We start from the raw sequence: 15,592 nt of genomic DNA on the forward strand, positions 1-15,592 counted from the left end.
GGCCGTAATAAACGTGCGTCAAGCAATTTGGCAACATTTGGCAGCGAATCTGGCCTTTAGAGAACATTTAAAAAACCCCTTATTATTCTGTAAACGCTGTTGACTGCTGTATATGAAGGGATTCTGGCTGCAGGCACAGATTGGTCTTGAGTTGGCCGAAGCAGGAGTTTTAAAGTTTGAGGGTGGTGAGTGTGCCTTTCTCTACCACCTTTCCCCGCAGCTTGTAGCTTCCAGCTACCAGCCAGACTCCCTCAAGCTGGCTCCGTAGGGATGTCTGCTCTTTAGCAAAGCATGTGAAGATTTCCACACAGCAAATCACTTTGAAGTGATAGGAGGACTAAGAGTGAGATACCCCTTTCTGTGGTGCTGTAGAAAGGGCCCTGGCCGATGGCAAGTTGAACATGAGTCAGCAGTGCCCTGGTAGGCAGGAGGACCAAGCCTGTCCTGGGGGACATCAGGCACAGCAGCACCATTGGGATTGTCCCACTCTGCTCTGCACTGCCGCGGCCTCACCTTGAATATTGTGTGCAGTTTTGGGTGCCACAATATAAGGAAGGTACTTAACTATTAGAGAGTGTCCAAAGGAGGACTTTGAAGGTGGTGAGGGGTCTAGAGGAGAAGCCATATGAGCAGTCTGTTCAGCCTGGATGAGACTGAGGGGAGACCTCACTACAGTCCACAGTTATCTCATGAGGGGAAGCAGAGGGGCAAACGCTGATTTTTTTTTTCCTGGTGACTAGTGACAGAACCCAAGGGAATGGCCTGAAGCTGTGAAGTTGTGTCAGGGAAGGTTTAAGTTTGATATGAGAAAAAAGGTTTCTCAACCAAAGGATAGTTGAGCCCTAGAACAAGCTGTCCAGGGAAGTGGTCACAGCATCAGCCTGATGAAGTTCAAGAAGCATTTTGGACAACACTCTTGGGCACACGGTGTGACTCTTGGGAAAGGCCCTGTGCATGCAGGGCCAAGATGATCCCTGTGGGTCCCTTCCAACTCAGCATATTCTATGATTCTTTTGGGAGTACCATTCTGTAGTTATTGGGACAGCAGGTTATATTTTGGTGTCAGTCCCTTCTCCTTGACTAGTTACTAAGTGGAAGCCAGGTTGTATCTCTTGTATAAAAGACTATTCACTTTCTTACCCAATTACCACTCAATAATTCTATTCCACCTATAACACTGGGTAGGATTGTTGCAAAACAACATATAAAAATATGTATATGTAAATATATGTAAAAAACTCTCTTAAGAAAGGATGTTCTTTGATGTTTGCTCTTTGTATGCTTTTAAGCGTAATCAACAACAAGGGATAGTCAATCTGTGAACGAATAACAGCTAACAAGAAAGCTCTAAGTGATGTCCAGGTGTTGGAAAAAACAAATTACTTGGTAGAACTGCCTTGTTAGGGTTTAGGGCTTAAAATGCTTCAATGATCTCAGACCTAGGAGGAGGTTAAGAAGCTTGGGAAGAAGGATGTACCACTGATAGTGGACACAAAGAATGCGGAAATTACAGGCCATGAAGACATCTAGCAGAATTCCCAAGATAAAGTAGAAACTAATAAACCAAACCCAGCAATTGTGCCGAAATCAGCTCTGACTGGGTAAATGACAATTCCAGCAGGGGGAGATTGTGACCACTGGCTCATGGACCCCCAACCCAAGAAACCCACCAACCCCAATAAGAGAAAGACTTGAGCATGGGGCTAATTAGCATAAGAAGCAAGAGAATCATTAACCAATAAAATAATACCAGTTAATAAGAGAACTATGTAACTTGTAGCGAGTGAACACTACTAATTCCTTTGTTTGCTAAATTGTGGAAATAGTAAAAAGTTCTGATAATTAGTGTGTGCAATTTGTGCAATACCACTGAGCAGCCCAGGATTGTGCAACTCTGAAATAAATAAAGTTTCTCTTAAGTGTGTAATTATTGGCTTGTTGCACACTGGGTAAAAAATCCGATTTTGGCAGAGGTTGCTCAGCATTTGAGGTAGTAGTTCCTGCTTTCTATATGTTAATATTTAGAGACTGAATTAATTAGTTAAGTATTCTATTGCTTTCTTCAGGTGCTGCTTTTTTGTTTGTTTGGGCACACACATTCAACATCAATACACACTGAATCAAGATTTTGAACTCTTACTCTAAGAGGAAGAACATCTTCCCGTATGTCCCAATCCTAGTCTGCCAGACTCATTAGGTTTTCTTCCTAGCTTGTAGCAGAACCCTGAATTAAAAACTTATTACAAAAATAAACACCATTGTCACAATTAAAATCTATGCAAAAAAAAGATAGCAAAATGCAGATTTATTTCATGGCTTCATTACAAATGTATTTGCTTCCTGCTCAGCTGAAAATAAATTGAACATACCATTGGCAATCTAAATGATTAACACTACATAAAAAAAGTTCAGCTCAGAAATCACAAGCTATCAGTTTCAGTACCTGTAGGGATTTTTCCTAACAAAAATACTTATTTTAAAAAGCCCTGAACCACTTGACATGTATCATCACTGACACACACGGAACACCCATGCCACAACACGGCAGTGCAACTTTCTAACACAAAGTAATCAGTCCTGCAACAATCCATAGTCCATGCAGCTGTGCACATCTTCCTTGGAGAGATTTATAGTCCTTTTCCTTTGAAGCACAGGGTTCAAGTTGCTGTGTTTATAACATTACACCTATGTACAACCACTTCACATTATTCTGGAGCCCAGCACAGTCTGAAATGCCCTTTACTAGTAGCACCTGCTGCTTGTGGTGTTCCATGACACAAATTTGGCTTCCTCAGCTTTTACGTCGCAGAAATCCAGCCATGTGATCTCACTTTTGCTCCTAGCAAAAATTAGTCTTTTTGAGTTAAACGTGCCCCCATTAACGCACATTTGGTAGAGACATACCAAGAGCTGTGGAAGGGAGCACTGTTCAGTGAAAGGGCCAAGTTGAGAGGCACATGGGAATCTACATGTAATGACAGGTATGTGAATGTACCAATACTCATGTGAAATACGGAATACAGGCAGGAACCAGCAAATAAATGTCAAAAAGATACCGAAACAAAAAGCCTCACCATATTGAAACACACAGTGCTATATGACGTTTAACATTCTAACGGCTACAGCTTGAAATAGCAACTGCAACGTAAGGAAAAAAAATACAAGTCTCACTGTTGCAAATTTACAGTTGCTTTAGAATTGCTTTTTAAAACAGGAGTGAAAGACACCAAAATTCATAAGTTATTACTGTTCATTACAGAAACAGAAGCTAGCAATGACTTGAACCGGAGATGAACATTCTGTTTTCATACACAGGGATTTGATGTTCAATGCTTTATCACTCATGTAAATTTATCAAAGTTAATTTGTTTTCTCCCATTCCCTCATCCAGCTACTCTCTGACTCTCAAGGCAACTATCTGCCAGTTTGCTTCAATGCCAGTCTTTTAACATTCTTGGTGCCAATAATGTACGAGAATGCTAGAGGGACCAAATTACTTCATGTATGGGACCAGAGTACTTCAACTGAAAGCAGCAGTGAGATTTTTCTTCTTGTATATGAGCTGATCACCTTAGTTACGCTTTGAAGTTAGTGAAGACGAATATTTCCTTCAAGTATGACTTCTTACATCCTAAAGATTTTTTTTTCCCCAGTGACTATACAGAGAACTAGGATGAATAGCTCAGGTACAGGTATCTGAAATAGGAAGGAAAAGGTTCCCAGTGAAGAGGCCCAATATTTTTAAAAAACCATTCAAAAGTATTATAGATTTTTATTTCTTAGTGCCCATAAACACACACACAACCCACATCTCTAAAGTTTAAATACTATGAAATTAAATAATAGGAAACTTCATGTACATGGCATTGGTCTAGACACAATAGAGACATACAGTTAGGGAACTCTGCTGGAAGTTTTTGGTGAAAAGAGTCTTAATCTTAACATCCATAGCAGTCATTGTGACTATTTTCCTGACTCCATTCTGTGCATTAAATCATTCTGTATTTCTCTTCTCAGAACTGTATTTGAACAAGTAATCCTTCTCAAGAAAAGAAAGAAAAAAAAAAAGGAAGAAAAAAAGGCATATTAATTTCCCTAGGGAATCAAACAGGCCAACTGATAAGGAAACCTTAATTTTCTGGAATTAGCAATGGGAAAAAAAATCCAGCATGCTGGAAAGATAGACAGTATTTGTACTACATTTATATACAAGTTCACTTTTTCTTCACCTTTTTCTGTTTGAAGTTGAGTGTTCTGCACTGTTCCAGGAGTCAGTTATGAGGTATGAAAATGAAAAACCAATAAAAAGTTTAACATTATAACCATTTTAATAAAAGCCACTGCACTGTTTGCACTTTCAAAGTATTTCTGAAAATAAAGTAAAAAAATATTTAGTATTCTTAAAAGTCTTAAGGAAGTTTTTATTACAAAAGCAGTCATCTTTGTGGCTTCTTCTGAACATAATTCTGCCTCAACATTACACTTAGACATATGGGTATGCTTCATATTACCATCATACAAGTAATCACATTGAATTTCTATAGTAGTAAATATTATATAAAACAAATAAACCCTCACAAAAATATATGCAGGTAGCCAGAAAGCTAATCAAGAGGAAATTATATTGTCTGTACTGAAAAGTAAACATCATTTTCAAATATTAACAAAACATCCAATTTGTTGGTCTGTATGGTCTGTCTTAAGACTCTTGAATAGAAGGACTTCCACAGAGGAATTTCTGCAGCTTTGGTTTATAATGACCCAGAAAGAATTCATCCCTCATACATAATATTGATCTAGTGGATGTCTTTAAAGCTGATATGGAGAGCAACAGGGAAAACTACACATGTGGACTTCATGATGAGAATAATAATTTAAGTTCAGGATGTCATATTCCAAATATACAGAAAAGACCTGATTAATATTTATCTTCTGCTATAAATTAGCTCATCCAGCCACATCCCAAGTCTTTAATTCCTCGTGACTGAAGAAGCTACATGTTCTCTCTGTCTGATGAACAGTAGGCTATGTATGGAAAGCCTTAAGAACCTGCTGTTTGTACTGAAGGGTGTATCTAGTTCAGTACCTTTCAGATACAAAAGCAAGCTAAGCTATGCTGGTCATTGAAAGATGATTAGCCATACTTGCAGTGTAAATTCTGCCTACCAGATACTTATTAAAGAGAATGCTTGATTCATATTCAGAAACAAATTTCTGAAAATTTTGTACAGAAGCCAGGAAGAAATGGAGTTTGCCACAGCTTTGTACCCTATGTGAACTAATTAGTTCCACTGAGAAACAGGCTGTATTTGTAGGAGAGGAGCACACATACATGTCTCTGGCACCTTGACTAAAACCAGTATGTAGCCATGTTAGTTGGTTCAAAGCCAAATTTGTGGATAGCACCACACTGCCACAGCCTTGCTGGCTATATCTACAGTTAGTGTGGCAAAAATAGTACATTAAAGTACCTGCATGACTTGTAGTACCCGAGCTAGCTTTGTCAGAGGGTGCTTTGGTAGTTCTGCAGTATTGCAGTGTGCTCTGTAGACACACCGAGTTCTTGAAACAACTGTCATTTCCAAGCAAATGTATAATGTAAAAGTAGCCTCTGGGAGGTTCAAAACATGGTATTGATATAAAATGGTTCTATGGTGATCAGATGAGAAGGTCACATAGCATCCTGTCCTGTGGCAGGAATTTCCCAGACACTTAAAGTGGTTCCACACACAGATGAGTTGTGTGTGGAAAATGCTAAACAGTCTCACAATAATCGATGGACAAATTAGGAAAGCTGCAAATACTGTGCTGATCAATTTCTCCCAGGGTACACGGATGGCAAGAAAAAAGGAATATGAAAAGACAGGTAAAGTTCTCCAGCTTTCATATCCAATAGCAAACTTCCAATCTTAAACAAACAAATAAACAAACAAAACCAAACATGTCAAAAACCCCCAAAGAAACTGGAAAAACCAACCACCAGCAAATAAACAGACATGTGACTACTTCCTGAAGCAGGAATGTAAATATTACTACACAACAAACAACTCTGGACAGCCAGAGTTCAAATGTGTATTAAAGCATAGCCCCTTTTGAGAGGTAACATGGTACCAACATAAACCACCTCTGAATCATCCCACATCAATGTGCTCAGTTTATGCATTAACAGCTATGCTTATTTATCTGCCCCTTCAGCAAACACATGAGCCATGGGAGACAAAGGTGAAGCCAAGTTCTTCCAGGTAACAGATCAACAGCCAAGGTCAGGTCTTCTGCACAGTTACTTTTCCACAGAAATTCTCTCTTCATTCTCCAGCAATATAGGAGCTGAAAGGTGTAATGTCCTTAACCAGAAAGCACTGAATTGCCTGACAACACAGCAATTAGGTGCAACACTATACTGTATTTAAACCACTGACCTGCCACAGGAGCTAAAACAATTCTGACTTGCTGTCCATGTTGTCTGTAGTAGCTGAGGCTGTCTGCAAGAATACAGAAACTCCACCTGACTTCTGTTGCCTCACCTTCTTTCCATTAGCTGCTTGCTAAAATCTCCATCTTCATCGAACAGTATTTTCTACACTCAAGCATACCTGAGCAGTACACTGGCTGACAGACATTTATGGTCAAATCCTTGCCCTTATTTACTCCTGTACAAATCTCACACTCCACAGGCTGGAGATAGAAATGAGCATAAGGGCTCAACTCAAATTATAGGAGTAGACTGATGTGCTGGAGATAATTCATTCTTCCATTGGCTCTGCAGGACTGGCACTGAAAGGCAGTAATAAAACTGAAGTGGACAGATATTTTTCATACTTGAAAAGATCAGGATTTAAACAGGAAATTGCACTTTTAAGTATCACTTTCAGAAATAAAACTGCCTCCTGCTATTCATCCTGCTACTAAAAAAGTCAGATGAAGATATCAAATTACAAGTGTATGCTGTGAAATTCCATTTGCATTGCTTTTATATACCTCTAAAAATGTCCTAATGGACTTTAAAAGCAGTTCAAATAAAAATAAAATGATCCCTCAAGCTGAAATGTTAGCATCTGTAGGAGGGCAAAACTGGACATTCAAGTGTGCAGTGCTGGTGGTGTTGTTTTTGAGAAATGATGACTGAATTCTGTACATGGTCAAAAGTACTCATGTAACAGCAGTCGTAAACAGCATGCACAGGCAACCTGAAAAGGAACATCAGGCACCGCCTTTCTTTTGCAACTGCTCCAGTTTTCTTCTTAAGAGGTTGTAGTTTTCCTTGGTTCCTGGTGCCATGGGATCAAGCTTCAGAGAGACTTCATAGTGCTTCTTTGCTAAGTCAAGGTTTCCCCAGCGATGATAAAGCACAGCTGGAACATCAATGGGGAATTTCATTAGCAATATTGTTGAATAATGTACAATCTTGCCAATCACTTGGAGAACAACATTGAAGTATTTGTTTCCAGTGAGGGTCTGTCACTGGCTGGTGGCACAGTAGCTGCTTGTTCTGTTGCCAAATGCAGGAGCAAAGCCTGGGAGTAGAACTGGCATGGGAATGATGAAGGAATGAATTACAATGGGGCCATAAATGGCAGCTCTTATCTGGTGAGCTCATTGCGGGTTACAAGCATAGCATAAATGAACCAATTTGCAGACACTAAAGTGCAGCTACCTCTGGGCTGGATTGTGCAGCCCTCTTGATCTGTCATATCGTGTGACAGCTTTTCTGGCTTTAGTACCCTGTTCTTCTGGCTGGCAGGTCTTCTAGAAAGTAAAATAGAAATCTGCCCAGCAGGAAAAAGGCTCAAAAGATGGCTTTTTCTTTTTAAACACAATGAATATGAAGCAAATAAACAGTACAGCTGATAAGAGTTAGAAAGGCTCTTACCTAAATTACCGTGATAACTGGCAGCATTTGGATTGGCTTTAATTGCTTTGAGGAACAAAGCTTCAGATTCCTGAATAATTTAAAATAACAAGTCATCAGGAAAGTCCATTCTCATATATATAAAACAATACCAAACTTATCCACCACTGTAATTACAAACCCTCCAAAACAATGCTATATCTATATGATAACACCTTATAATATACTGAGCATGTCTGTAGCTCAGATGCCTACAGCCTCCTGAAAACAATAATAATGCTACAAATAAGTGTCATGTTTTCATAGGCTGCTGTTATTTTAGCAGAAATTTATTAAGCACTAGTGAAGTTTGCTCATTGCCTAAAGTAGCTTTTTTTAACAGTTATAATATGTTCAAACATTACCTGCTGAAGCTTTCCCTACTTATGCAATCAAATTAAGGAAATGTAATTTGGTATCTAAGCAAACTGCTTATAGACACTTTTCCTTTTACAATAGTTTTAGCATTAAAAATATGGGTATTCCAGTAAATCCCTTTCAAACAGATGTTTCAGTGTGCTTCCCCATGAAGTACCTTTAGTACTGAATAGCTGAGCACCTTTCACTTAAAAAACCATTTCAAATCATATAATGCCATGCAACATCCTTCACATTTTCCTCACCAGTTATCTTCTCTGTATTACCACTTGCAATGTATACTCTTAAGACTCTTGATATCTGAGTACTTCTTAGAAGACTTCAGTTCCCTCACCTAATATTCAGAAAATAATTTACCACTAAATTTATTCTCTAATTAAAACAATTCTGTTTTTCTAAACTAGCTGCTAATATTGGTACCTTTTTTCCCACAGCATATTTCCTGCAGAAATTTAAGAAGCCACACCCCCTCCCCCCATCCAAATGGAGCATATTTACTCACTGACATGCAAGCTTAAGTACTCAAGAGGAAATTTTACATAGATTTCTATGCTGTGCTGTGCTTTAGGGAAAGTTGTTCATTCAGTTTCAATGCAAATGACCTGAAGATAAAATTACCTCAACGTGGTAGACTTCCATCTGAATGCACATAGTTGCTGTCTGAGGTATGTGAGAACAGTAACATGGAGAAAAGTCCTTTCCTTTGTGCTAAGCTTTCACTGCTTAAAATAAAACACAGGCTCTACTGAAAAAGAAAACCTGTCAGCCAGATTTTTGGTTCCACTATCTTCTCATGTCAACCATGAAATAACTCTCTGTAAGGGTCCCTTCAGGGAAAAAGAAATTTCTGATGTCAAGATTGAGTCACCCAGCTCTGAGTGACTTAAGAGCCTCTCCATATGTCAAAATTCGAACCCAAACTAGAAGCATTGCTGAGCACAGCTGAGGCTGCCATTCTCAAGCCAGGAGAGACTCTTGCAGAAAGTGCCTGCATCTCCACTAGTCAAGGAAATGACAAACCCCAGGGTTCTCAGAGCCAGTCCAGTGGAGGGCTGTGAAGATGATGAGGGGACTGGGACAACTTTTATGAGGAAAGGCAGAAGGAGCTGAGCCTGCTCAGCCTCAAGAAGAGATGACTGAGAGGGGACCTCATCAATGTCTGTAAGTATTGTAGGGAAGGTGCCAAAAGGATGGATCTAGGCTCTTCTCATTTCATGCCATGCAACAGCACAAGAGGCAATGAGCAGAATCCGATGCACAGGAAGTTCCACCTGAACATAAAGAAGAACTTCTTTACTGTGCAGGTGACAGAGCACTGGAACAGATTGACCAGACAGGTTGTGGAGTCTCCCTCACTGGGGATATCCAGAACCTGTTTAGACAGAATTCTGTGAAACCTGCTCTAGCAGGGGACTGGATGAGACAATCTCCAGAGGAAGTATACTTCTCCAGGAGAAGTATTCCTTCTCCTGATAGGAGTTAACAAGGGAGTCAGATGTTTGCAAATTTAGAGTATAGGACTCCATAGTACAAGTTTTAGCATTGCTTTCCTATGGCACGAGCAGTTGCTCCAGCATTCTCATACTCAGACTATTAAAGTTCCTGGATGCATTGGTATTTTGAAACCCATACTGTTTCATGATTTCATTAGTGTTTTGGATGATGGGACTGAATGCAATCTCAAAACTTTACACAGAGTACCTAAGAGGAGGGAGTGAGAAATACACTGGAAGGGAGAACAGCTGTTTTGAGGGACCTGGGCAGGGCAGAGAAACAGACTAGCAGGTATCACAGAATGGTTGAGGCTGGAACGGACCTCTAGTGACCATGTGATTTTGATAAGCCCTTCTGAGACCACACATGGAGTATGTGCCCAGGCTGGGGGTCTCCATTACAAGAAGGACACAGACATACTCCAGTGAGTCTTGCAGAGAGCCACTGAGACAGTACAGGGCTGGAGCACAAGACATGCAAGGAACAACTGAGAGAGAACTGGATCTTTTCAGCCTTCAGGAGAGAAGGTGAAGGTGCTGCACAGATGGAAACAGACTCTTCTCACATGTCTGTGAGATGGGATGAGACATAATGGATGCAAGCTGGCATACAAGTAATTCCAATGAAAGGAAACATCAATTTCTTTTTTATCATAAATTTGGTCAAGCACTGAAAGATGCTGTCCAGAGAGGTTATAGAATCACTATCCACAGAGATGTTCAGGATTCAACTGGAACTGGCCCTGGTTTGGCTTAGGGGTTGGACTAGATGACCTTTAGATGTCATTTCCAGGCAAAATTATTCCATGATTTCCATGTTTCTCAGTCACCTGAGAAACATACTGAGACTCAAACATTTGGCAAATGGTGCAAGATAACCTCCTCTTTCCATACAACTCTCCAATCCTAAAAATCAGCAGTGGATTGGCACTTGAAAGCATGTAGTAATTTCAAGTCCCACAAAGTTGTGTTTTTCCCCACTCCAAATTTTAGTATTTTTGTCTCGTAAATTGTTTTCTTTTCTCACTGGGCAGGTTAACAGCAATCAAAATGAAAGATATGCTCACCATTTAAATCAGCCTTATGCCTAGAAGTTGCCACCTACACAGAGGAGGAGCATCTAATGTAGAGACTTGCATCCTTTCCCTGCTGAAGCACAGTGGGACAACACGTGCAATGCACTTCCAGGTAATTTAATGAAATACATATTCAAAACCTGGATGCCATTACCATACATCTTCAACTCCATGCTGAGAATATTTTTATCACCACTATTTGCTCAGCAGCTAGTAGAAGCATAGTGGTTGATTAAAGGCTATTTAAGGTGCATCATATTCATATTACTGTGGATATATGGAGTAAATATACATTCCAGTACATGAGTGGTATTTCAAATTGCTGCATCTTGCCAAATCTTTAAGTGTTGCCAAGAAAGCTGCAGCTTACATATAGCAAAGGCTTGGGGTAAGCACACTGCATTCCATCTGCTGCCAGGACCACAAAATTGTAGTCTGGCTTTATTTCAAATACAAAAAAATGCTGAATGGTTTCAATTTATTGCACTTTTTACAGAAATAGCATAGATGTATATATAACAAAATTATAGCACACATCTTTTTCAAAGAACTAAAGATAGCTTGGTTCTTCATCAGCTGAGATAAGAACAAGCATTTAAAGGAGAATCTAACTTGATATAACAGATGTTAATTAAGAAACCCAAACAAAACCACAGAAACAGCTCATCCTTTATGCGCTTTTCTCTCTGGAACAATAAATCATTCATCACTAGATACAAACAAAAAATAAAGGGCTATTTAAATTTTTTTTTGTGACGTAGGAAACCTATCTTCTGCTGAAAATCAAAGTGCATTTGAAACTGAAGGAAAATGTGTGCTTATTGGAAGGAGGATAATATTGTGTGCTTATTGGAAGGAAATCTCTCACAACATAATAAAATCTTTTTGACTCAATGTCTTTTAAAATAGGAGATAACAAAAAATCCCAGAACAGATCTTCCTTTGCAGCAACAGAGCCAACATAGTAGCAACTTTTACACAGACACATAACAAGTAAACTAATAAATTAAATGCCTGAGGTTATACAACACATCAGACAGAGCCAGGCAGCACTCTGGAAATTACCTCCATCACCTTGACAGTCTTCATTCCCCATTCCTCCCTTCCAATTCCATTCAATAAAAATCCTTGAAGAGCCATCCTCTTCTCTGTTTTTACATGGTGAGAGGGTGGACAAGAAATCTGAATTTTTCATGTTTTTGATTTTTTTTTTTGTCAGTAAGCATTCTCCCATTACAAACAAATCTGCATCTCCTCTTTCCAGGCAATGCCAAATACAACCTTTGTAAATGAGCCCACTTTCCAATTCCCTTAATTTGCTCTCCCTGTTATAACCCATCAGTTTTAAGTGACTGGTTAAGCTCTGCACAAACCTACTACTCCATATTGAACTACTAAAACACTCACTGGCGCTCTGCTTTTTTCCTCGGCTCTACTGTTCCTTTTGTTTTTTTCAGAACGTGGATATAAAAGTTGCACTTTCCCCTACTCTTACTTCTGCTTTGTCTCCAACACGTTCTCCTGCAGCATAACCACCTTTCAGGGCTGGCAATCAAAACCACTATCTTCTTTTTTATTTTTAAAATCCACTAAGACAGACTTGTCTCTCCTACACCTGGAAAAGTTTTCTAGCTTGTTTTCAACTTATTTTTTCAACTTTATTTCATTATGAATGCTCTTTATTCTGTCACGCTACCTATTCTTCCTGATGAATGACTATAAAATCCTCTATTCTTCCACAGGCCTGACTCACCAAAATAATTCTAGCTATTACCTCCTCCATAATCTCATATCTTATGCATTCTGGATGTTAATTTGTGTCCTTCTGGAACTTTGTTAAATTAAGCTAAAATATATATTTTATAAGTCTCAGGTGGAGAGACAATAGAATTAGAGTGTCCACAAAAAATCCCAGCCAGTCTAGAAGAAGATAACTACTAGACAAATGCATCTATTTTGAGAATCATGGACTTACTAAAGTTGGAAAAGACCTTTAAGATCATGAGTTCCAACTGTAAACCCTGCACCACCAGCATGTTCACTATTAAACCATGTCCTCAAATGCCATATCTGTACATTTTTTTAAGACTTCCAGGGATGGTTGACTGCACTATTTCCCCGGGCAATCTGGTCCAATGTTTTTCAACCTCTTTTGTGAAAAAACTTCCTAATATCTAATCTAAACCTTTCCTGGTGCAACTTAGGCCATTTCCTCTTGTCAAGTTTCACATCATAGAATCTTCTTACTTCATATGTAAATGAATATGTTCCTGCAGTGCTGTTAACATTATCACTAGCAAAAAGATATCAAATCCCTTAAAAGCCTAAAAAAACCTAAAAAAGGTTCAGTAAATGATGTGTACTGATGTCCTAAGAAACACCAAGAACTCGATTATTAATTTGTCCTTATCACATATATAAATCACTGATTATAGAGTCAGTTTACACAACTAACTACATTAAATGTGTATAATTTATTCTCTGTCTGCTTAAACAATTCCCTTTGGTAAACAAGTAATTCTCATCAGTTTCATTACATTTACTACTTGCAAATAAAGGTAGCTGATGCTGAGGTACCACTCACAGGCTGGTCCACTGCATCCAAGAGAAAATTCAGTATATTGGGCAATGTATGTACTTTCTCTCATAGTATTCTGAGATCACCCAGGTATCCCATCCTCAATCTGGGATTAACAAACTCGTGTTACTATATTTTAGATCATGTCTGAGACAAAAAGGCTGGAATTCTTATCTATATATGTATATATTCACAGAATACATAGCAAAAGCACAAGGATTAGCCTGTCCCAATTAATTTGAGTTCCTGAAACAAGGTCTCTAATTCAATGCAGGCTTTCTGCCTCGGCAGTGAAGCAACACAAGACCCTAACTGCCCTCTAGTGTGCTTAAGAGCCTATTTCTCTCCACTGACCACTGACAGTGTAGGGCAGCAATTTTTGTAACCCAGGCATCTAAAATAAGGAGGGATAAGCTCAAGAAAGAATCACACACCAATACTGTGACAGAAAAAGGCCCTGGAACGTTATCTAAGTCATAGTCCACAATGGCCTCCTCAAATGGTTTCTACAAAAAATGTAGATGTGGTTTAATTAAGGGAAAAAACCCAACTAAACCAACCCAAAGAGTCAAAAAGCTCTAGTTACCCACCTTATATTTTTGTGATTTCCCCAGTACATTAGCCAAGGAAAACATAAGGGAATGATCATTAGGTATTAATTCCAGGGCTTCTCTTCCAACTGCTTCTGCTTGAGCTAGGTTGCCTGGGAGCCAGGTAGCAGAAAAAGAGAAATCATGTTTTAACACAGCCTTATTAGTTACTTTTCATGCTGCAAGCACACATTTTACAAATAGCTGACTGCATAGTTTTCTAGAGAAAACCAGGTGTCTCTCTCTCACACACACACACACACAGAAACACACAAATGTAAAATCCTGTGACTAAGGCAACAAAATATCTTCATTTTGTTTTCAACAGATAACACCTTCAGAAGAACAACAAAACAGAGATTAAAAAGTTCTGGAATTTAATCTATAATACAAACATGCTTGCACAATGATGGCATTTCAAGTAAGTATCAGAAATTCAATTGATGGGCTGGATTTCAAGTGATACTTTAAAATTACTGAGTCAGAAGGCATTCTTATATTATTAGAGTGTCTGGGTAGCCAAAGAAGAGGTAGAGATCCTTCTAGATAGAAACACATAAAGGATTTTTAAGTTTTTCTAGACACTGAATTATTCATTAAAAAATTCAAATAGACCTTTACCTGTGTTATCAAGCAATATTATCATATTGTTCCAAGCCAAACTGTGCTCTGGTTTCAGGACTGTAGCATTCCTCCATGCATTCAATGCATCTATATGGCGATTCAAATCTGCATACTAAAACAAAAGAAAAATCCAGTAATTTTGCTAATACTTCCCTTACTTTCCTACCATTCACTAAAGACACTAAAAAGTTGTTAATGTCTTGCTCCTTTCTAGTGGGATTTATTTTTATAGACAAAAATAAACTTAAAGGAATACTCTTGTAGTATGGAAGATAAGAATGCTATATACTAATTTTCCTTTTCTTTGGAAGTAAGGCTTGTCTTCAAATATGCATGTACCCATAGAATAAGGAGAAGAAGCAGCATACAATTTAGAAATCTGCACAAGAGATTTAGTAAATATTTAATGTACATATTTCCAAAAATCTAATTTGAATTTTTCAGCATAGGTCTACTAGCTAAAAATATACTAATGTATGCAAAACAGTCCAATATTGGGAAATGATGAATAATATCTTTTGGAAAAAATAATTTTAAAATCTGTATTTTTGTTTATACTTCTTTATTTGATGAAGTAGTATTACCAAAGGTTGTGTGGGAGGAAGTATACCAGGAAAGCAATAGGAAAAACTGCCAAAAGTATGAAATCACCCTAAAATACAATATAAGCAAACTGGGATAACTATCAGCTTTCAACAGTACAGCAGAATTATATACATCTATCTATTTTTATATATATGTATATATAGTCACACAAAGACACACAGAGTCCAGTCATAGCTATAATTTATTCAAAAGCACTTACCAACCGCCCTAAATTGTAGTAACAATCTGGATATTTTTTTCTGTGTTTAATTGCTGTCCAGTAGCTTTGCTCTGCCTCTTCAAACCTTCTTAAACTGTTCTGCACTATTCCTAGATTCATCCATGCAGCAGCAAAATCAGGTCTGGGCAATTTGGGAAAA

At 38.4% G+C, this 15,592-nt stretch overlaps 1 protein-coding gene across 3 annotated transcripts in view; it reads right to left on the reverse strand.

Moving 5' to 3' along the window:
• Nucleotides 1-2,273: 2,273 nt before the first annotated feature.
• Nucleotides 2,274-15,592, reverse strand: part of TMTC4 (transmembrane O-mannosyltransferase targeting cadherins 4) — a 56,088-nt gene continuing 42,769 nt past the window's right edge. For 2 of the 3 annotated variants that reach the window (XM_033051477.2, XM_033051475.2), the window contains 5 exons: nt 15,433-15,574; nt 14,625-14,739; nt 14,004-14,116; nt 7,871-7,940; nt 2,274-7,352 (listed from right to left, as the gene is read on the reverse strand). In XM_033051477.2, the coding sequence (XP_032907368.1) occupies nt 7,201-7,352; nt 7,871-7,940; nt 14,004-14,116; nt 14,625-14,739; nt 15,433-15,574 (592 nt within the window). In that variant the 3' untranslated portion in view covers nt 2,274-7,200. The remainder of the gene's footprint in view (nt 7,353-7,870; nt 7,941-14,003; nt 14,117-14,624; nt 14,740-15,432; nt 15,575-15,592) is intronic. The other variant, XM_033051476.2, reaches the window with a different exon arrangement.

Source organism: Catharus ustulatus, chromosome 2 (genome assembly GCF_009819885.2).
Source record: "Catharus ustulatus isolate bCatUst1 chromosome 2, bCatUst1.pri.v2, whole genome shotgun sequence".
NCBI lineage: Eukaryota > Metazoa > Chordata > Aves > Passeriformes > Turdidae > Catharus > Catharus ustulatus.